This window comes from Manis javanica, chromosome 2, assembly GCF_040802235.1.
Source record: "Manis javanica isolate MJ-LG chromosome 2, MJ_LKY, whole genome shotgun sequence".
NCBI classification, from domain to species: domain Eukaryota; kingdom Metazoa; phylum Chordata; class Mammalia; order Pholidota; family Manidae; genus Manis; species Manis javanica.
Genome location: NC_133157.1, coordinates 9,329,478 through 9,354,169, shown reverse-complemented (window position 1 = coordinate 9,354,169; position 24,692 = coordinate 9,329,478). Strand labels below are relative to the sequence as shown.

The window sequence follows — 24,692 nt, the reverse complement described above, 5'->3', positions numbered from 1 at the left end:
CCGAGTACCTCAATGCTTAATCACAGCTTTCTTTAAGAAGCTCATGGTGCAAGAGGGTTGAGAAAAAGGGTCCAAACCCTTTGTACCAAGCGGTCCCAACGCCAGCCAGAGGATGCGAGGCAAAGCACTGCAAGAGGTCTTGGACCCCTCTGAGAGGCATGCCTGACTGCATAGGGGTAGATGCCCAGAACCCCTCTCCAAAAAGGGGGCATCAGGAAGTATGATGGAGGTCAGGCCTCTGTCTCCGCCTCTGCTGGCAAGTTCCGCCTTGAGCTTCTGTTAGACAAAAAAGGGGGAGATGTTGGCAGCCGCGCTCAGAAAATAGCGCCCCATGCAGGGCAGCCGGAAGGCCCCGAACTTCCTAATGACAAATCATCCCACACCACTAAACTACATGCTAATTGCGCCTTGGCATAAGGACCAATGAGACCCACCAAATGGTTATGCTAATAAGGCATATGGAGCCGCACCAACCAGGTCAGAGCATGAGAACTATATAAGCAAGCCTCTCCTTCCCCTCTGGGTCCTGCCCAACTCATTTGTTTCACAAAGAGCTGAAGAATAAAGCTTTCTGCAGAAGAATCCTGCTGTTGTTGCGTGCTGTTCTTGCCGGCGAGAACGGGGCGCGCGACAGGCACAATATATTGAGTTGTGCAAGTCAGAAATCTAGGGAGTCATCTTTGATTCCTCTCCTCTCCCTCACTTCCCCTACCTAATTCATCCCCAAGTCCTGTGAATTTTACCTCTTAAATATATCCAGAATCGACTGTCCACATCTCTAAATCTATACTATGGCCCCTGCCCACCTCTCAAGTCTCATCCCACTCTATTTTCTCTTCCCTATTTTGTGCTCCAGCAGCACTGGCCTTCCTTAGTTCTCTGACAACAACATGCTCCTCCTGCTACAGCATCACTGCCATGCAGTTCCATTTTGCCAAGAACTTCTCCCTACCAGATGCGTCTGGTATCACTTTCTCAAGAAATTTCTCCCTGACTCCCAGTAGCCAGGCTCTTATAAATGGCACTCCTTTCCTTCACAGCACTTAACCTAGTTGTTAAGCAAACATTATTTGGGTTATTTGGTTTAATTATTTGAATTATTTGCCCATTTCCCTCACTAGATTGTGGAATTCGTGAAAGAGAGACCATGTCCGGTTCCACTCACCACTGTATACCCAGCAAAATGCCAGGTACATACTAAACACTCAATAAATATTTATCAAATGCATGAATGAATACAAATGATAAGTGAAATGAGCCAGCTACAAACTGCTATTACACTTGATAATTTCTTCTTCCCCACCAAACTGTATATTACTTTAGTGCAGTTATCAAATGTCTCTTGTTCTCTTTTACCCTCAATACTGAGGGCCTGGAACTCCTTAAATGTTTGCTGAATGAAGGAATGATGAAGGACTTAAGTCTTCAAGATTAAGCAGGATACCAAGAGGAGAACAGCGAGAAAGGCATGTCTGAGTAAGAAAACATGGTATCAGTGTCAAGAAGCTGATAGTTAGAGTGTGATGTGTTAGGATGCATGGAAGCATAGGTAGGGGGCAGAATGGGAAGAGCCTCTGAGGCTTTATTATTTAGGTAAGTGGTTTTTGATGATGCTCTAAGGAATATAAATTAGAAGCAGCAACCTAGAAATGGGAGGAAGAGTAGCTAGAGGTAGGCATGAAGAGAGAAAACAAAGGGACATACAAATAATTCAAACTGCAAAGTTGTCAGTAACAGATATGTGAGGTCAAACATTCCTATATACTTTCATAAGCCCACAAGGGCATGAGTGTATCACAGGGTAGTAAAATTCTTTGAGTCATCAAGAAAGGTCTAAATTATGCCACTCTTGCTGAACTACTAAAAGTATTAATTGTAGTAGTAGCTGGCTGTAGCTATAGCACTTAGCAGCAAAAGAAATGAACATTTACTGAGCACTTGTCATGTATTTTCTTATTTTATTTTCATAACTACCCTATTAGGAAGTTTTTATCCTCATTTTACATACAAGATAACTAGAGTACATGCGGCTGAAGTAATTCATCCAAGACCACCCTGATGGTAAGTGTCGATGCCAGAATTCAAACCCACACTATGGCTTTGGATTCCACACTCTTAACCACTGTGCTATACTCTGACTAAGAAGGCAGGGGAAATGTTTACACATTTTAGAGAGCTTCTGTGAAAATACATTTAAAAATAAAGAGAGTTTGATGTTGAGTGAGATAAACCTTCAACTATCTACAAAACCCACCAGCTTTCCCAAGGGCTCAAGGCTGCCGAGGTCACACAGAATGATGGAGATGCACAGCGAGGGCCTGGATGCCTACACCTTGCCCAGGTTGCTCTACGGCTGCACTTTCCAACACGTGGCGACTGAGCACCTGAAATGTGGCCAGTCTGAACTGAGATGTGTTATCAATAGCAAATAAACACTGGACATTGAAAACTAATGTCAAAAATAGAGAACATTAAATATCTTATTAACAATTTTTAAATCGATTACACTTTGAAATAATATTTTATATACAATGGGTTAACTAAAATATATTGTGAAAATTGATTTCACTAATCTTTTGGAAATTTTAAAAAATGTGGTTCTTAAAAGTTTTTAAATTGCAAATGTGGCTCACATTTTCAGCTTGCATCACACATTTTTCCAGCTTTATTGAGATAAAACTGACACGTAACATTGTGTAAGTTTAAGATATACAATGCGTTGATTTGATATACTTACAACAGCAATTACCACCAAGTAGCATAGCTAACACCTCCATCATATCATATAATTGTTTTTGTGGTGAGAACAGATCTACTCTCTTAGCAACTCTTTCAAATATATAATACAGTATTGTGCACTATAAATCGCCATGCTGTGTATTAGATCCCCAGAACTTACTGCTCTTCTAACTGGAAGTTTTACTCTTTGAACAAAATCTCTCTCCCCAGTTCCCCAGCCCTTGGTAACCACCATTCTAGTCTCTGCTTCCATGAGCTGGGCTTCTTTAGATTTCATATATAAGTGATATCAGACAGTATTTGTCTTTCTCTGTCTGATCTCACTTAACATAATGCTCTCAAAGTCCATCCATGTTGTCACGATGGCAGGATTTTCTTCTTTCTCGTGGCTGAATAATATTCCATTGTATGTATATATATCATGTCTTCTTTATCCATTCATCCATAGACAGACATTCAGTTTGTCTCCATATCTTGGCTATTGTGAATACACTGCAGTGAACATGTTAAAGCAGATAGCTCTTCGACATCCTGTTTTCATTTCCTTTGGATATAGACCCAGAAGTGGGATTGCTGGATCATATGGTAGTTCTATTTTTAATTTTTTAAGGAACCTCCATACAGTTTTCCATAATGGCTGTACCAATTTAGATTCCTACCAATAGTGCACAAGGGTTCTCCCCTTCTCCCAAAACCTCACCAATACTGGTTACATCTTGTCTTTCTGATGATGACCATTCTAACAGGTGTGAGATAACTGCAGTGTATTTATTTTGGACAGCACTGTTCTATAGCCACAAACTTACACTCACTGAGCACTGTAAAAATCTCCAACATATACTACTCCAGCTTTCTAAACTATAGCAAAACTCTTTAGGCTTTTAGAAGTTCACCTGTCAGTAGCCTGATAAATAGCAATAGAAAATAAGAGACCAGGCAATTACATTAAATGTCTAAGGGACAGCTGAAAAGGAGACAAGGAATGCCCAATCTTGTGTACAATGCAATCATAATACATGACTAAAATCTCTGCATAAAAACTGGGACTAGTCAAAATTGTCCTTGAAAATCCCTTAAATTACTATGAACTAGAGTAAATGTGCTTTTATGTGAAGAAGTTAGATACCTCCCACCTCAAGTTCATGATATTTTCCTCTCTTTTACAGATGGGTGTCACTCAAAAATATTGTTTCACTCTTGAATCTGATGGAGAATATAAACTAAGGGATGTTTTTTAGAAGAGTCTGACACATTAACTGATCTTTGACAAAGGCAACTCAATGGAGAAAGGATAGCCTTTTCAGCTGGGTATCAAAAAAAGAAAGAAAGTGTGTCCAAAAAAAGAGAAAGAAATCTCAATATAGACCTTACATTTTTCATAAAAATTAACTCAAAATGGATCACAGACCTAAATGTAAAGCACAAAAGTACAGAAATCATAGAAGATAACATAAGAAAAATCTTGGCGACATTGGATTTGGTGAATGACTTTTTAGATACAACCAAAGCATTATTTATGAAAGAAAAAATTGCTAAGTTTGAGTTTATTACCATTAAAAATTTGTGTTCTGCAAAAGATGCTGTCAAAAGAATGAAAAGCCATAGATTGGGAGAAAATATTTACAAAACACCTATCTGATAAATATACAAAGAACTCTTAGAAATCAACAATAAGACAACCTACTAATATATAGGCAAAAGACATGAACAGTCAGCTTACCAAAGCAGACAGACAGATATCAAATAAGCACATGAAAAAATATTCAACATCACCTCATTAGGGAACTGGAAATTAAAACAATAATGAGATACCACTGCACACTGATTAGAATGACTAAGACACAAAATACTTAAAAAACTTCTGGAGAGGTTGTGGAGCAACAGGAAGTCTTCATGCACTGCTGACAGAAGTGCCAAATGGTATATTGGCAGTTTCTTAGAGAGCTAAACATACTCTTACCATATAATTCAGCAATCTCACTCCTCCGTATTTGCAAAATGAATTGAAAAGTTATGGCCACACAAAAACCTACCATGAATGTTTATAGCAGCTTTACTCATAACTGCCAAAAACTGGAAGCAACCAAGTTATCCTTCAATAGGTAAATGGAAAAGCAAACTGTGGTACATTCAAACAATGGAGTATTACTCAGCAATTAATATTATTAAACAAAGAAATGAGCTATCAAAAGACATGAAGGGACCTTAAATGCATATTGCTAAGTGAAAGAAACCAGTTCTGAAATGGCTACATATAGAGTAGGACTCCAACCAGCTGACAGTCTGGAAAATCCAAAACTACAGAGACAGTAAAAAGATGAGTGGTAGCCAGAGATTGGGGTGAAGGAGATCTGGATGAATAGACGGAGCACAGGACATTTTTGGGGTGATGAAACCATTCTTTATGATACAATCACTAGAACTTGTACCATATAAAGGGTATACCCTAATGTGAACTACTGACTTTAGTTAATAGTAATAGTATCAGGCTAATGCAAGATGTTTATAATAGGGAAAAATGAGAGGCAGGAAGGAGATACATGGGAGCTCTATACTTTCTGTACAAGGTTTCTGTAAGTCTAAAACTACATTGAAAAATCAAGTCTATTAAAAAACAAATTTTTAAATCTTATAGATAACAGAGAACAGAATTAAAAATAAATCAAAATAGAAAAAAGCTTAAAAAAAGAAAAATCAAAATAGAAAAAAAAGCACAAAAAATAAAACTTAAAACAAGTTGACTAACCAAACCAACCCATCAGTAGTTACAATAAATGTCAGTAAGATAAACTTCCCTACAAAAAGACAGTGACTTAGATTGGGTCAAAAAAAGAAAAACCTCACAAGATTATGTAACATCTAAAACAAAAAGCCAAAGGTAAAAGGCTGAACAAAAAGATATATAGACAATGCAAAGAAAAACCAGGGGTAAAGCTCGTATTACTGAACTAAAGCAAAGAAAAAGGCAGGACACAATACATAAAACAAATTAAGACTGTTTTATACTGAAAAAAATACAAATCACAACAGAGATATGAAATGCATGAATCTTTTTGTATATTTGCACTGAAATATATAAAGTGGAAGCTGTTGAAATCTCAGGAGAAACTGACAGAAACAAGAAAATGGAAATTTAATCCATTTCTCATCATCCATAGGCCAAACAGTCAAAAATGTAAGAACATAATTATAATTAAAGATGTTGATTTAATAAGTACATATCGAATTCTGTCACAGACAATTTTTTCTCTAGAATCAATGGAACATTTATAAAAATATATTGTATAGTAAGACCCCAAAATATAAATAAATCTCTAGGCAGAAATTATACAGGCCACATTTTCTGATCAAAATTCAATAAACATGAATCTATATAACAAAGACTAAATTTAAAAATTCAACCACTTAGAGACTGAAATTATGTCAGTTATTTTCTTCCAAATGTTTCCCCTAAAGTCAGAGCATCACAATAAGCAGGACATCAGCTTAAGTACCACATTCCAATCTTGCGCCAAAGTTAACAGGTTTAAGAGTAAACAAAGTCAAGAACTCCAGCCAAATTCTCCGTTCCTTCCCTGGGTCCAAAGCCTATGTATGCCACACACAGTTTTCAAGGCATTGAGACGGTGGACAGTATTCTTAAATAAATGATTTTCTTGACAACATACTGAAATTGGAGGAATGTTCTCCAGTGCATCTAGCAATTTGGTGCCCTGTGAATGAATCGGCCAACCCACTGGAAAAGATCAAATAAGATCTATTCGAACACTTAAGTACAAAGAAGCTAGAAAGAGAATACATTTCAATACACTGCCTGGCAGGAAGAGATCCCAGGGATTTATTACCAAACAAAACTGAAAAATCCACTGCCCTGTAAGAACTATAGAAGATTTCAAAAGACCATGGTTTATTCAGATTCAATGTGATTTTGTAATTCAAAATATACTCAGAGAGCAACTATTTAAAAATATCTGCATGATAGGTACACAAAGGAATATAAATTTTAATAAGGCTTACTAACTAGTACAAGAGGTAACTCTATTTTGAGGGTTCAGAATTGCTAATTAAATTGTTTGAATCTTCCTCATCCTTGCTGATTTTTGGTTTGTTTTGTTTATCAGTTTTTGATAGGAATTACTGAAATTTCCCATTTTGGCTGTAGATCAGACAATGCCCCCTTACAATTCCCTTAAAATATTTTGGGACTACATTGCTAGACGTATACACAGTCAGAATTATTATATTATCTTGATGGGCTATTTCTTTTCTCATGATGTTGTTTATCAAAATATCCCTACTGATATGTTTTTGCCTTCAATCTACTGTTTGACTTCCGCCACCAGCCCTGCCCCAACCCCTCCCCCAGTTCTGTCCCCCTGGGCCAGGTGTTGCTGAAGACTAGCCCATGAGAAAGGAGAAGGCAGCTTTTGGACAGGAAAGGAAGTACGGGCTTTCTGTAAAGCAAAAGTTTTTCATTTTGATGAAGTCCAATTTTTTTTTTTTCCTATTACAGATTATGCTTTCAGGTCATGTATAAGAGCTCTTCATCTAGCCCCTCATCCCAAAGATTTTATCCTGTTTTCCCCTAAAAGTTTTATAGTTTTACATATAAGTTGTAATTCACTTTGAAGTAATTTTATACAAAGTATAAGGTCTAGGTTATAGTGTATTTTTTTGGCTTGTGGATGTCCAATTGCTCCAGCACTACTTGTTGAGGTTTATCCTTCCTGTTAGATAGGAAAACAGATGTGAGCAAGTAGAAAGAGAATAAAGCCAGTAGAGCCCACTAAATGGGACTCAACGAGTTAACCAAGTAAAAATGAGTTAATTAGTTGAAGTTTCAAAGGCCAAGAGTTACTTAGAATATCCAAACATTCCCCAAGTAAAGTATCCAAGCCAGCTCATGTCTTCACTGTACCAATTAAATCATACCATTGTAAAATCTACCTGACCTGCAAAAAAGCCCAGCTTATTCTTTAACTTAACCTACATGCCATTCTTCCTCTTCTTTCAGCCCCTTAATCAAATTAACTTTGAACCAGAGCAAGAGTCGGACCCTGAAAGTATAAATAAACCTATGTAGACTAAGAATGTTAAAATTCAAACTAACACAGTCACCTAAATAACCCTATTCTTAAGACAAAACTTCAAAGGACACCTGTATACATCATGCCTCATGCTGATTCCTACCCCAAAAGTGATTGATACAAAACCCAGACCCTAAACTCTCCTTAGGGGTGCCTCTTCTCTGAAGCTGCCCGCACTCCCCTTTCTTTGAGTGTGTCACTGCCTCTGTTCTACTCCAGTTAAGTAGAGTGAGGCTCCTGAGAGCCCTGATTCAGGCTAGCAAGTTCCCATCGCCTGCCTGACTGCCCCAGACAGAACTGCAGCTGTACAATCGTGCTCTTTAGTAGCCTGCCTAAAAGTCACTTTTTTTGCCTTTGACAAGTTCTCAGAACATAATCTCACTCCATCCAGTGCTCTGCAGCTCCCCCAAATCCTAGAGTAGAAGCTTAGATCCTATGCCATGCAGATTCAAGCAGATACTAGACACCAAGTGACTCTAGCTTTAAGAGTTAGCAAGAGATTTGCCCACTGCTGAACAAGAGTTCAAAGAGCTTCCCCCCTTGTCTGTTAACTCTAGCCCGCTCCTCCCTTTGAGTGTATTCAAATAAAACTTTCACTCTGCTTCGCTACTGTATCTCTGCCCTTCAATTCTTTATTGCAGCAGAGACAAGAACGGAGAAAAACAAACTCAATCCCTAACGCTTCCATTTAATTTGTGCTTTTAATACAAAGACTCATTCATATCTGTATTCAATTCTGGGAAATTCTCTGGCATTATCCCTTCAAATACTGCTTCTTAGTTATTGCCTCCATTCTCTGCTTCACAAATGGAGACTTTCCATCTTTCCTCCATGTCTCTTTACTTACCCATCTTTCATTCTTTGTATCTCTGTGATACATCAGGGTTGAATAAATTAGCACTGTCTTTATTCAGTCCCTCTTTTTAACTGTGCCCAGTCTAGAGTTTATTCTACACACTTTTTATTTTACCTTAATAACTGCATTTTCTATTTCTGGTACCTTTACTTGGTTATTTTCTAAATCCACCTCTTGATTCTCATCTGTGTGATTTTGTTTGACATCTTCCTAGGCGTTTACCATGGGTATTATGTCTTCTTCTTTTTGATGATTTTAACCATACTTATTTGAAATTAATCTTCATATTGCTTTATTTTATTTTATTGGAAATGAATTCATATCCTGATAATTATCGTTTTTAGTACTAGTTTACTCATTTGCTGGGAATTTTAAATCGCCAGTCCATCTTCTTTCTCTCCCTCCTTTCCTTTCTCACCCTCCCTGTAGTCTATGCTTTTATAGATACTGCCACCATCCTTCATCCCCATCCAAGCAGAGGCTCCACTCTAGAACCAGTTGTGACACGGCAGCTCAGGGTTCCCATCCTTAGGAAACACTAGGGATATTATAAACCCAGTCATGTCACGGCCAGGTCCTGCTCATACTTTATCTCTATTCCCCTGCCACCTCAGAAACACAACTTTAAACAAGCCACAGACCCAGGCAGCTTTGTTCAGTTTCTTTTCATAGGTAGGACAGTCCAAGTCCAGCTCCTGGTTTCCAGCAGTAAGGCTTCCTCCAGGTCCCCATCCAGGCATGAAGTTACTTTGTATGTATGAGGAAACATACCCTCAGGCAGTGTTCCCCACTCCTTTCTGACATCATGGCATACTTAGAAACAAGTCTGTGTATGGCACACAAGGGATGGATGAGCCTGCTCCCTACCCAGAAATGATGGCTGGGGCTCTAACCACCCCAGGCCCTGCCTGGCTACCCTGAAGCCTGGGAAAAATCAGTACTTCACACACTCATAAATGCATCATCACAGCATGTGTGTTAGGAAGCACTACCCTGAAAGATTGACTACCAGCACACTTTGCCTATTTCTGTACTTGGTTGTTTCTCTGTTTCTAGTCCACCAGGACGTTTACTTTGTTATTAAAGTACAAGTATGTCAATAACATATTTAATTTACCATTCCTATACATTTGGAGAATATAGAATTTAAAGGGCCGTCACAACCGGAAGTTCATGCTCTTCCCTGTTTTAGAACACCCTCTCAGCTTCTCTGCATCACTTTTTCCTACTCCTTCAGGTTTCAGTATAGATGTCACTTAACCAAGGTAGCTTTTCATGACTCCACTCTCATCCCAAATATGGGGTCAGAACTTCTCAAAGAACCGGATTTTACATGGCATTGCACTGTATTATTGTCAGTTCACCTTACATAGTAAGCTCCTTGATGGCATGAATTGCCTGTTTCACTTCTGTATGTTAAGATCAGCACAGTGCCTGCAATAAGTATGGACTGAATATCTTACTATCACCTATAACAGAGTTCCATGAGAGGGAGTGTAATGTAACAATGAAGGGCTAGGGCTCTGCTCTGGAGTGAGAGAGTCCTGGGTTTAAATACCAATTCTACCACTTACCATATGATTCAGGAAAGTTACTGCACCTAAGTTTGTTTCCTCATCTGTGAAATGTATGTGACAATTCACCTGTTGTCTTGGTTCTCACTAGCTGCACAACCCTGGGCAAGTTCCTTTGAATCTCTTGGTTTTAGCATTTGCACTAAGCAACATTTTAAGGATTAACTCAGACAACATACATAAAGTCACTGGCACTGTGACTTCCTTTCCTGTTTTTTTTGCTTCCATTTTATGCTGAAAAGAGACAACACCATAGCTTGGCCTTGAGCAGAGCTGCTGACTGAACTCTTTTCAAGAGTCTTCGTAGTAGCTTGGTTGGGAAGACCTTCTATTGCCACAGAAACAATAAAGATTATATCTACCATTTATTTGGGCAAAGTGGAGGGCAATGTGAATAACTTGAAAGAATAATTTTAAGGGCAAATTTAACATACCTAAAGAAAAACAGCAAACTGGATTATTCTAATTCTGAAAACGTGAGAAGAGAAAGTCTCCATGAGACTCTATTTCCAAAATGAAGGCATCCACTACATTTCGCTGTATCCCAAGCCCTATTCCTGAGACGAGCACACAGAGAAGAGGCCTATCAGATAGGAAAGCTGGGCACGGGAGAGCCAATGCAGCAAAGCACTTTACAGTCCCAGTTACGATGCACAGGCACAGAGGCTCTACTTTCAAAGACTACATTTTTAACATAATTAAAAATTATATTAATAAGGACTACTAATATAATTAAGAAATTAATATATTAATAAGGAATAGAGCCAGTGATCGAGAGAGAAATTGAGCCACTGACTGATAACAAAGAAAACTGTAATTCAGACCAAAAGGAAATAATAGAAAAACCTGGGAATCAAATCCTGACCTCTGCCAACCTTAAGCAAATACCAACTCTCTGACCCTGAGTGTCCTGCTCTGCAGAATGAGGATCATAATGTTCTCCTCACAGGGAGCTTGAAGAATTAAACAAGACATCAGGTCTGAAGTGCCCAGCTCATGGTAGGTGCGTAGTAAACATTAGTTCCCTACCCCTACACCCTAAAAGCCACATTTATCAGCAAACATCATAAAAGTGCTTGGAAACTACTAAAATACATTTCTTCATGTCTGGATTCACAAATTTTATCCATCTATTTTGCAGGCAGATTCTCTGAGATAAGCCTCAGATCCACAGGCCGACGATCTGGGGAGCAACCAGAGCTGGATCAGTGTGGACATCTGGTTTCCAGGCCAAAGCCTAGAAAGACTGGCCAGGCCCAGAATGCAGCATGGGTGGCTAGGAGACGGCCAGAAACTAGAACAGCCAAAAAGAGGAAAGGTTACTTGAGCTTTGGCTCCCGTCCTTCGCTTGTGTACTGCCAACAGATGAGCCCGATCAGGTCCTGCACCCTGGCGCTGGCCATTGTCACAACAGTCATTGGCAGCAGTCTGTCTTGGCTTGAATGCAGGGGGAGGTAGACGTCGATCTTCTTGGTTGCTGTTGTGCCTACATGACCCTGTGGACAGAGCACATACATGAGCGTGAAGCACAGTCAAGGTCATGCAGCCCCTACCAGGTCACAATGAAGGTGACCTCTCCAGGGCCTGCGTGCAGCACAGCCATTTCTTATCCTTTTCGCGCAGACTTGCTTTGAGCCTGGAATAGTCCTAAAGTGGAAAAACTGCCTAGTTTTAAGGGTTTTTTTTTTTTTCCTTTAATTTTCATTTTCTAGTGGTCTAATGAATCCAGCTCTGCCAGCAGGTAAGTAAATGAGCACAACCAAAACGAACAAATGGGAGTGGTGGGCAGACCTGCTGTTTGGGGTCAGGAGACTCTTTGCTACTTAGTGTGACCTTGGAAAAGTCACCATTAGACCTTGGCATCAGCCTCCCTCCCTGAAAAGTGCCACATCACTCCTTGAGACCTTGCAATAAGCTGCATGGAGGCTGCCCTACTCCCTGAGGAAAACTTTAGGTCTACAACCCTGGAACCAAGGGCTTGCCTTCTCAAAAGACCATGGGGGGCTAATTCCATTAAGTACATCTGGTTGCTTTGTCATCAGAACCAAATTTCAAGGGTCCCGAGTCTTCCATTATCACCCTAACCACCACACCTACACTGCTGTACATATCCCCCCAATCCCTCCCACACACCTACCCAATCCTCTTCCCTCCCCACCTTCCACTCCCCTCTGGAACTCCTGCACTGATTGACACATTTCCACAAATCATTCTCTTTTTGAAAAACATTCCCTCCACCTCTTTACCTTCATTGAAACTTGCTGGTCACTGAAGATACAGCTTCCTCTGCTGTCCAGAAGACTAAAGCGGTTTGGCCTGTTCCTTTTTAACCTCCAAGTCTTTAAGACAAGGAGGTAGGATAGGTATTCTTGTCCCTGCTACTTCCAAACAATTAATTCTCCTTTCTTGCAAAAATCCTTGTTCCTTTGAGACTCAAGCCATCCAAGTACTTTTTGGTTTCTGTTATCCACCTGCCTTCCAGTCTTCTTCCCCCTCACAGAAGGTTTGAACTCTTGGCTGTCTTCTTCCCACCCTCAACTCCTGTCACCAGTCTTGGCAATTTCATCTAAAGGAACAATCTGTCCAAAACCCAAGTGTCTTAGTCCCTGGACCACATCATCCCAATGCCTGCTCCACCATTCCACTTAAAATCACTTACTGTGGAAGGTACACCAGATAGCTGCACAAACCTCAGAATCTCAAATTAGAACATCCATTCATTGAACATACTTTGATATACTGTCACCACATTTGTTTAAATCATCCCTTAAATTCTCCAACCTATGATCTACTGACCTACCACCTTTTAATTATCTATCAGTCACACTTACTTCCCAATACCACCCTCCAGATTGCATGATCCATCATTATAATCATTCCTTTGCAAATACAGTTTTAACACTCTTTTCCTCCATGGAATTTAACTGGCAAAATACCAACCATGGATGAACTCAACCCTCTGTGTTCCCCAGATAAACATCGCTGGAGAAAGATCATGTAACTAAAAAGATTGTTTTTACTTTAAATTTGTAATGATAAACTTCATACAGACACTCAACATTGTATACCAAGCCTATTGTATCTCCTGATCCAACCTGCAACCCACCAAGACCACTACTGCATGCTTCTGCTTCTTTCCTCAAACTTCCTATGAGCCCCCTTTGACCTTCAGCTCCTGTCTTTTGTTACTGTAATACCAGCAGATGAGAACAACTCTTATTCTTCATTAAGAAAAAAAGAACTTTCAGAAAGGAACTTTCTTATCCTCCCATTCTTAAATTCACAAACTTAACCTGGATTTAACCATCTTCTCCCCATTCTCTCCATTATACTGGAGTATCACTCATTACACTGGAGTATCACTCATCTCATAAAGATCAGTCTCTCCCACTTGTGTTCTGGGTCCCTTCAGCTCTCACCTTCAAAAGGACTCCACTCCTTCACCTAGTCTCACCTTTCCCTGCATCATCAACCTCTCCCATTCTTGGCTTCCATGACATACATTCTTGATTTTTCTGCATTTTCTCTGGTCTCTCCTTCCCAGTCTCCTTTGCAGATTCCTCCACAGTCTCTGTTAGCATTCCTTGGCCTCTAGATTGGGCTCTCTTTTGTCTATCTGTACACTTTTTCCCTAGGTGACCTCAGCAGTGCCAAATCTCTAATACAATCGATAGCCTGCTGACACCTAAATCTTATCTCCACCTCAAACTTCTCCCTGGAATTCCAAATTCATACACCCAACTATCTACATACTATACAGAAAAGTGTCACAGACAACTTAAGCTTAACTTCAAATCTGAACTTCTGACTATGCCTTACTTTCCCCCACCCCAAATCTCAACAGCTTGCCTCATTTCAGCAAATGCTACCACTACTAACCCAGTAGCTTAAATCAAGCATCCCAATTCTTCTTTCTCCCTCATACTGTCTACCTACTGTCTTAGTCAGTCCTAGTGTTTCTAATTCAAAAATATATTTCAATGGAGAAAAAATAGTCTTTTCAGCAAATGGTACTTGGACAACTGGATAGCCATAAGTACAAGAATGAATTTATATCCCTACCACATGCCATATACAAAGTAACTCAAAATGGATCAAATACCTAAATATAAAGCTAAAACTATAAAACTCTTAGAAGGCAACAGGTATAAATTCTTCATGACCCTGGATTAGGCAATGATTTCTTTAATATGACATTAAAGGCAAAAGCAACAAAAGAAGCAATAAATTGGACTTAATAAAAATTAAAAACTTTTTAAAGGACACCATCAACCAAGAAAGTGAAAAGACAACCCACAGAATGGGAGAAATTATTTGCAAATCATGTATCTAACAAAGATCTACTATCCCTATTATACAAAGTAGACTTACAACTCAACAATAAAAAGATAAACAACCCAGTTTAAAAATGGGCAAAGCATTTGAATAGACTTTTCTTCAAAGAAAATATACAAATTCGAAAATACACAGGAAAAGATATTCAACATCATTAGTTCCTGGGGAGATGCAAATCAAAATCACAATGAGACACCACTTCATACCCACTAGGATAGCTATACTTTTTTCCTTAAATAATCAAAAATAAGAAAAGTTAGTGAGGACATGAAGAAATTGGAACCCTCATACATTGCTGGTGGAAATGTAAAATGATGCAGCCACTGTGGTAAACAGTTTGTCAGTTTCTCAAAAATAAAACACAGAGTTACCATTATGACTCAGCAATTCCATTTCTAGGTATACTCATGAGAAATGAAAACGTGTTCACATAAAACTTGTACATTAAGTATTGATAGCAGCAATATTCGTAATAGCTAAAGAATGGAAACAACCCAAATGCCCATCCAGTTGATGAATAGATAAACAAAAACAAAACAAAATCTGCAGATGGAATATTATTTAGCCATAAAAATGAATGAAGTACTAATATGTGTTACAATGGGGATGAACCTTGAAAACATCATGCTAAGACAAAGAAGCCAGACACAAAAGGTCACCTATTGTATGAATCTATTTATATGTCCAGCACAGGCACATCTAGAGAGAGAAGTAGATTAGTGATTGCCAGGATGTGAGGGGAATGGGAACTGAGAAGTATGGGGTTTCTTTGGAGGTTATGGAAATGTTCTGTAATATACTAAAAACCAAAAAATTGTACACTTTAAAATGGTTGAAATGGTGAATTTTTTATGAGTTCTATCTCATTTTGAAGATTGAAAAGTATGTATTTCAAAACCATCTCATTTCTCTCCATCTCCACTGCCACCAAAATACCATAAGTTTTCACCTGGACTATTCTAACAGATTCCACACTGACCTGTAGTCTTACCTATTTCAATTTGTTCAAAAAACAGGTTAGATTTTTTTTACTCAAATTTGATCATATTCAATCATTTAAATTTCTTCAATAAGTGGTCCCATACTTTGAATAAAATTCAAATTCCTTGCAGTGTTCAACAAAGCACTGCATGATCTGAGCCCTGCCTATATCTCCATCATCATCTACTCCCACTCCCCTGCCTGCTCATCGTGCTTCAGCTACACTGGCCTTCTAGAAGGGCCCTGAGAGGGAGAGAGGGAAAGAAAAAAAGAAAGGGAAAGGGAAAGAGGAAGAGGAAGAGACAGAGAAAGAGAGGGGAAGAGCAAGTGTGGGTGTGCATACACACACCTTGCCTGCCTCTCCCACTTTCAAGGCCATAGCAGGTGCTATTCACTATATCCAGAGGGTTCTTTCCCATGACCTTTGCATCCTTTAATAGATGGCCTTGGGCAGGTTACTTAATCTCTCTGTTCTTCTGTTTCCTTATATGTAAGATATAACAATAAGACCTACTTACCAGGGAACTCTTGTAAGGATGATGATGATTGTTCCTATTGTTATTATTCAAAGCTCAGCTCAAAGGACACCTCCGCAGAGAAACCTTCACTGATAATCCCATGGAAAGAAGCCCTTCTACATTCTTTCACATGTCCTGTTCATTTCCTTCATAGCACTTAAAAATCTGACGTTATGTATTTATGTACATCTTCAGTGTCTGCCTTCCCCAACAGCTTCTGAGCCTCCATGACGGCAGTCATAATAATGTCTCCTTTGTTTACTGCTCTACACACAGTGGCTTGCACTGAGCCTGGCACACAGAGACACTCCAAAAAACCTGCTGACCTACAGAATAAAATGCATGAATGACTCAAATGCCTACCAGGACACATGGTAGGAGCTCAATAAATGTTAGTTCTCTTCCATTCACCCCTCTTGCTCTTCCCCTTTAGTTCTGTTTCCTGGTAGTAGATGGAGATGAAGGGACTTGAGCAATCAAGTGGTTCCATCATTAATACTACATAATTATATGGCAAAAAGAAGGAAAGGAAAAGTAAGGAAATCAGAAAGTAAATATATAAAATTAGCTTAAAAAATATTTTTAGATAAATTCCACTTCTCATATAACCCAGCATCTAATATTTGCTCCACTGATGTCTTTTTACTGAGTCTTGCCTCCATGTTATAAATAATAAAAAAATTTACCTTACATAATGCTCTGTCTCCCTCTCTCATGCATACACACTCATGTATGCACACACACCCCACTCATGTTCTTCAGCTTGGAATTACTAATTCTAATGACTAGGAAAGACATGTCAAAATACTAAGTGTTTTGACCTTGTAGGGCAGTCAAAGGGTCAACAGTAAAACAGTGGCGATCTTTCTGGAGTATCTGTATCACCCTCTTACTACTCTCTTCTCACCTCCTCTTCAGACCCAACCTGGTCTGGTTGATCCTCCTTCTTCTGAAGAACTGGAGCTGAGGGGCTATAACAGCATCTCAAAATATGAAGATTCAGTGAGATGACAAATGTGCTTCAGAAACTGTAAAGTGCTTTAGAAATGCAAAGCAGTATGCTAGAAAGAGCCTAAGTTTCAAAGTCAGACCCATTTCTATTTCTCAAGCCTACTTGGGATCAAAGATGGATGATGTAAAAGGAGCAAGAGCTAGCATTTACTTAGAGCTAACTGTTGAGTAAACTCTGCTAAATGTAAAGTATTTCATTTACTTCTCACAATCACTGTAAGAAGTAGAATTCTATCATTATCCTCATATTATAAATGAGAAAATTAAAGCTTATGAGGCTACAGTCAAGTGCTTGAGCTTCCATAGCCAAGATGGAAGAGCCAGGACTCAAACCCATGTCTATCTGACTCCAAAGCCTCTACTTTAAACATCAATGCCTTCCTGCCCCAAAGTTATCCAAAATGTAATTAATTCCCACTATGCAAGTCTTGAAAATCATGTCCCCCTCCCTATTCTCACAAACGCACCAACAGTGCTGCCCAAAGCAGTCTCCTACAGAAGGAACCAGCTCTTAGGAGCTGCCCCGGGAGAACTGCTAGACCACGGACACTCCAGACAACTTTGCCATTGTCTTTTGACCACAGGACAGTCACCATTGACTTCAGGGCAGGAAATCAAAGCAGGTAGTTATATGGTACTCATATGAACCCTTTTATCCTCTTTATTTCATAGTGAAATAACAAGTGTGAGGAAAACTATGAGAATAAATATGATAGATAATTATTAAATGAGTAAAATCCTTTATCTGCTCAATCTTCCAATTCCATCTTGAGGCACTGATGACAGGAAAAAGTGTCTTGCACAAATGCTGAAATTACATATTTTTTAATAAGGAACCTCTTCTGAAAAAGCTCAAGGTGGTGGCAGTTAGCTCCATCTAATAGTCTCTGTGTTGCAATATTTAGAGGGAATCATCTAAAACATAAAACAATCCATCAACATAATAGAAAGTAATTAACTTATAAAAAAAAATAAGGTGACCAAAGGATTAAAAGTATTCATCAAACATCAAGGCAAGCAATATTCCAAAGACCTAACAGCTAACTATTAAAAAGCAACTAGCAATAAAGAAAGATCATATCATACAGTTTCACTGCATGGCAATTTATGTGTTCCACAATCGGAATGGGAGAAGTGGAGGCATAATTAGAGCACAAGAAGGGGTCAACATAGAATCTGGGAGAACTGGCTTAGCTTGATCTTTCTCAGTCACTCATGCATTCAACAAACACACACTGAAGCACCATGCTGGCTATGAAGACAAAGTCAAGCGAGACACAATGCAGACCCTCATCAAACTCATGTTCTGCTCTCAGGGTCTATATTGTACAATGTGACAAAAGGTTTAAGACAGGAAAGTACAGGCTGCCCATGAGAGCTCAGAAGCAGCCCAGCCTAAAAAGGGTTGGTGAAGGCTTCACAGTTAAAAAAATTTACGCTTCCATCCAATAGAACCATTAATTTAAGGAAAAGATGCTTCTTGTATTTAAATATCCAGTATACCAGTATATACAAAAAAGTGGATGGGGGTTCCTCCCTCTGGCCAGGGATTATGTGTGATTTTAATTTTCTGCTTTATATTTCTTTGTATTTTCTATGATATGCATGTATTACTTTTATAATTAGAAGAAAAAAATTATAATTATGAAAAAAAAGAATTTAAAAATGACTACTATAGAGGGCTTCAGAGTTTTAGATAAGAGAAAAAAAAGGATCAATTTTAAATATGTAGCCTATGCTAAGACACCCAGAAAGCTTATTAAGAACATACTATGTGCCAGGTGCTGTGAAAGGCTGTTGGAAAAAATAAGTTGAAAATATAACTCAGACACCTCCCTATGGTAGGTTAAGTAATTTTTATCAAAGAAAAAAAAGCAATAAACTCACAATGAGCTGACATATTTGGAGTTGAAAAACACTCTCCAGAGTAGTCCCTAACTCAAAGAATACCCTCAATTCGGGTTTTAGAATAAAAAGAAAGTACTTTCTGTAGCAAACCTATTTTTCAAGACAAATGCAGTTCACAAAGAACTAGACTCTGAAGTTCCTATCATGTTACCTCTGCACATGCAGCCAGAATCTCAAGCTCAACATGTCCAAGACCTATTTACTTCTTTATCAGCTTGTCTCTCATTCTACATCCCATCTCTGTTAAGGCTTTCACCACCTACTCTGTCACTCAAGCTAGGAACCTTAACTCCTCCTCCATCTGTCTCATCTAAATCCAAATGCCTCTGAAATATCTCCTATTTTTCTCCTCTTTCTCACTGCCTCTACCCTAGTTTAAACGCCATCATTTCTCAGTGAGACCACTGTAGCAGTCTCCCAACTACCTCCCTGTCTCTAAAATCTTTTCTCTCCTTTCATCTCCTTATGGCTATCAATGTGATTTTTCTCAAATCACTGACCATGCTAGTCACCAGCTCAGAATATATGATGGCTCTCCCAGTGTAAGCGTTCCGACTCCTTAGCATCGCAGTAATACTCTTCACGATCTGGTCCCGTGTATCACTGCTAAAGTATATTGAACAAAAGTGAAGAGCACAGATTGGGGTCAGCCAGATCCAGGTTTTGAATCTTGGCCCTGCCACTGAGCTGCTAGCCTGTAGATGTTGGGCAAGTAACTGCACCTATCAGAACATCCATTTCCTCACTTGGAAAGCAAATAAGATACATATAAAAGGTAAAAGGCCTTGCATATAGTCAGTGACAAAGAAATGTATCTCTTCTTCCGTCTTTCAATTCAAGTCTTTCAGGAAAATGGAAGTCCAAACTAATTTCCTCTTCTCTGCCACCTAGCAATTTGATCTGCACAGCATTAGTTTCACTTTTTTCTCTACTGATCCTCACTACCTCCTTTCCCACCTTATCATGCAACTGAATTACGTAAAGGGAAAAATGTGCCTTGCCTATTGTATATTCTCCTAGGGCATAGACTACAGTAGGGGTATGGGGGTGTTAGTCCTCCTGAAGGACTCAGACTATCTTTCAAAACAGACCTACCCTTCTTTCCTATCCCAGATAAACTGACTACATGTCTTCGACTTCCCAGGCCCTGCTCTTCAAGAGACCCTCCTTCTCTAAAATATCCCCAGCACCTAACATAGGACCTGACATATAGTAATTACTTATACATATTGATGGAATGAATGATCAATATTCTTTTTTTTTCTCATTTGTAATATATTTATTCAAATAAAGTTTACCAAGTACTTACAGTGTTTCAAGTACTATGCTATTCTCAAATTAGAATGGTATGGGGGGCGGGGGGTGCAGAGTAAAAAACGATGCTCCCTGCCCTGATGGGGCTTACCATCTATTGGTGATATAGACATGAATGAAATACTTTATAAACATATGCAAAATTACAACTACTTAAGCTCTACAAAGAGAACCTGAAGGCAAATTATGATATAACTATGATCAATATCCTTTTAACACATGATTTTAAATACCTGCATTATATTATAACATACAGAGTTACTATCAACCTGTTCCTCATTAAATATGGACATTGTTTCTGATACTTCACTATTATTAATATTCTCATAAACATTCTCTTATATAAATGTTTGTCCATATATTCCTAGGAGTAGATTACTGGGACAGAGAGTAAGAATGCTTTGTGGCTTGTGATATATACTGCAAAAGCACACTCTCTTGAGAAGTGCCTTTATACCAATCAAGAAATATCAGTATTATGAGCCATAGGTCATCCAATTACTATTACCTCATAAAATACAACAACTTTAAAATTTAAAATAACTTCTAATATATAGAATGTGAACAGGTATAAAAATTGAAATATATAGAATTTGAACATGATGAAAACATATCTACAATCAGATTTTTTCCTATCTGATCCTATTAATGAAAATAATATGCAATTTGCTGTCTATTGTAAAATTAATTTCAAAATTATGCATCTGATAATTTCCAAAATAGGGGAAACAGCAAGAATACATGGTATTCAGTCAAAATAATCTTGAATTAAGACACATCTATATTAAGTTAGTCAAATTAAGTCTGAAGGACAGAAGGTGCAGTCAGCAGTGTTTATACTTAACATCAAGTTTGTAATAAAAAAATGAATATCAGATCTTAAAACTGATGCTAAGTGTTCAATCTATGCCAAGGAGAAACACCGGAAGGACAGACAGCTTGGCCTCTGCAATTAAAGAGACAAAAAGCAGGCAACATTATTTCATTAGTCACGACTGCACAAGCAGATCATTATATGTAATTTTAATGCAGAAATAAAAATATCAGTGTACCCAGACAATTTAATGATGCAAATTGATAAAATGGTTATTTGATGCCTTTGAAGTTAAAACTCTCTTAAAGGAAAGGCTACAGTTGCATTCCACTAGTACCTTCTTCCCAACTCCCTCAACAAGAACCAAAGCATGCTCTAATGACATGGTATCCCGTCTTGGTACAGGCGTCTCAAATTACTCTGATGTTGATTAGGTGACTTCATTTGATCAGAGTAATGATCTTAAATAAAATCTGGCCTAAATCTGTTCTAAGCTAGGTTTAATTGGTCGTAAGAAATAAAGAGTCTACATGGTGAGGAAAAACAAACCCAAACACCAGACTGTAGCATTTCACTTTCAACGAAATGCTGGCTTTACAGATTCAAGGAAAAAAAACTCACTTTTTTACATTCAAAATGGTAGCATTGAACTTATGAATAGATTTTGTATAAAATTCTATGACAAATCCATTCAGAGCTAGGGGCTCGGCTTTGTAGTGCTGTCTTAACCCTCAATAAATCTGGAATGCTTAAAGGCTATTAAAGTAACATTTCCCTGATCTGGCACCTGTAGTCAAGTTAATTTGTCAAAAACATTGCTATAGTTTGTCACTGGACACTGTATTTTCTGACAAGTTAAGTTTAAAATAAAATTGACAAAATCTCATTAATTTCCTCTGAATCACCAACGCTGGTTCCATTAAGCTTTTATTATTAAGAACGTCAACTGTCACTCTTTCTTTAACAAGGTCAAGTTCTGATCTAGGTACCTCCAGGGTCTTTACTATATTAATAGGAGCTAGTGAGGCAGTGCAGTGCGGTAGTTGAAAGTTTCCAGTTGTGGAGTCAGAAAGACGTGCGTTCAACAATTCTCAGCAATGTCCCTTAACTGTGTGCCCTTGGACAATTCTATTTAACCTCTCTGAGCTTCTATTTCTGCACAGAAATAGTGGATTATAAAAGAACCTCCTTATGGAGCTGTTGAAGCGATTAGTGAGTGTAGGCATGTAGTAAGCACTTACCACTGTGCCAGGTCCACCGCAAATGCTCAAGAAAGGCTGGCTGTTTATTAGGTTTCCTTTTTCTCCTGCTATAGATCTCCTTTTGCCATTCAGAGATTTTTTTAAATAGCAAGGAATTTTAAGGGTCACCCCCTTTATAACACTTTCACCCACATGCCTGTCCTACCAATCTCTCCTGAACACTTCACTGATGAGGTCGCTGCCACCTTCTGAGGCAGACCCTTTATTTCAGTATTTAGGCAAACAGTTTTGATTGCTAAAATGTGCTTCCTTCCATTGGGGTACACTCTGTGCAGATTTTACCCATTGATAATAGTTGTAGCCCTAAGGAAATTGAAACAAATCCACCTCCACTACCACAGATATATCTGTGGAGTCATTGTTTGTATAATTAAATGCAAAGTGCTGTGTAACACACCCCCTCATATATCCGATGACTGCAAACAAAATAACTCAGTTCTAAGCACCATGGAATGAGCCATGGAATTAGCATCTTCATTTCTTGCAGAGTTTCAGTTGATTAAATATTACAAAAATTTGAAAATATCAAGAGTGCAGCACAGCATAGAAAACAGCATTTCCATTAGTTTTTCTTAGACTAGTGATTTGAAAAAATTTTCTTTCTGTAATAACTATAGTAAATGTAAATCCATAGTCCAGGACTCAAAACAGGAAAAGGGAGTTGTTGGTCTCAGGATAGGTTTTATTTATTTAAAATACATCCTCCATATTCTGATGCTCTGACAGTCTTCATTTGAAAAAAATAAAATGCTTAGAGCTATTGGTTTAAACAACTTAACTATTATCAAATGAAGTCGGAGTAACAGCCCTGAATGATTCTTTTGTTTCAGGATACAGGTAAGAGATTTTACAAAATGGGGAGGAGAGAGTGAAGGGAAAAATGAAAACCTATCCATACTATATCAGGAAAGGTAACCCAACGTCTTAAGTTCAGAATGCAGTTCCTAGCACTGTCAGCTTTTACCATCATGCGTTATATTTGCTAGGTACCTCCTTTACAGAATCTACAGACCTGGTTTGGATCTGATCTGCCAGCCTTGGGCTGTGCAACCTTGGACCAGCCCATAATCTCTCTGAAAGTCAATTTCCTCAGCCATAAAATAGAAATGAGATCATTTACCTCAAAAGAATGGCAAGGGACATAAAAATAAAAATGAAGCATGTTACAATACTCTCTGAACTGCAAATTGTTATACAAATGTCAATTATTCCTTTTTATTCCTGAAGCTGTTAATCACAGCAGGCAGATCTTTGGACAAAATGTTCCTTCAAAGCTAAGAAACAAATGTTCCCTTAAAGAAAAAAGCTGAGAAACCGAGGCACTGGGAAAGGTCTCCATCTCCATCATAAAAAGAGAAGAACCATTCTCTTCCCATCAGCCTCAGGACGGTTCCAGCATTATCTCAAAAAAAAAAAAAAAAAAAAAAAAGCAAACTCTCAAAAAAGTACTATCCAGCCATTTTACAGCATAATGGAATGTAAAGTGTCCATTTTGAATTTTCATAGCCATTGCGGGATTCTTTTGACCATTAATGTTACACAGCACTTTGCATTTAATTATACAAACAATGACTTCTAGACTGATGATAATATCAGGGAAAGGTAATTTGCATGAACTAAACCTCATCACCTTTGGTAAGTATAGGGACCTCTTCATTATTAAATCATTTATATAATAAAATCAATATGTTTTAAAAGTAAAAATAGGTTTTTTAAAACCATAAAAAAGAGTTATGTTTTAAATATGTTTATTATCATAAAATAATGTGTCATTTTAAGATTTAGTATCAACTTTTAAAATTAAGACTCAATGGAGAATGTATACTTGGCTCCATTACTAGATAATGTATCTTTAGAAAACGTTACAGTACAGCTATTATCATCCTCCTAAGTTATATGGAAAATTTGGTGCAACCCTCCAACTACCCCAAGGACAATTTAATTCCAGAGATAGTGAAGTATTTTGAGAATATAAAATTGTATAAATATTGAAGGAAGTAATTCAGGTGCATATTAGCATCTTCATTTCTTGCAGGGTTTCAGTTGATTAAATATTATAAAAATTTGAAAATATCAGTATATACCTTAAAATTATATTGTCCTTAACTTTAAACAGTTTTTAAAGCCCACAAATTTCTATACAGGAGTAGGTTTCCTGAGGAAGTATTTTATCACTGTAAGAGTCAATGCTCCTGTATGATATAATTCAAATTTTTACTGAATCATTATTTAGTAAGTCATAAAAACCTCTTAAAATTAGTTTTTATGCACTTCTAGCTTATCAAAAGTTAAA

General features: G+C 38.1%; 1 protein-coding gene across 10 annotated transcripts in view; it reads right to left on the bottom strand.

The window, feature by feature from the left end:
- The window catches only part of MAPKAP1 (MAPK associated protein 1), a 243,435-nt gene that overhangs the window by 120,963 nt on the left and 97,780 nt on the right, over positions 1-24,692 (bottom strand). For all 10 annotated transcript variants that reach the window (XM_073224491.1, XM_017660194.3, XM_037008157.2 and 7 more), the window contains one exon: positions 11,580-11,752. In XM_073224491.1, the coding sequence (XP_073080592.1) occupies positions 11,580-11,752 (173 nt within the window). The remainder of the gene's footprint in view (positions 1-11,579; positions 11,753-24,692) is intronic.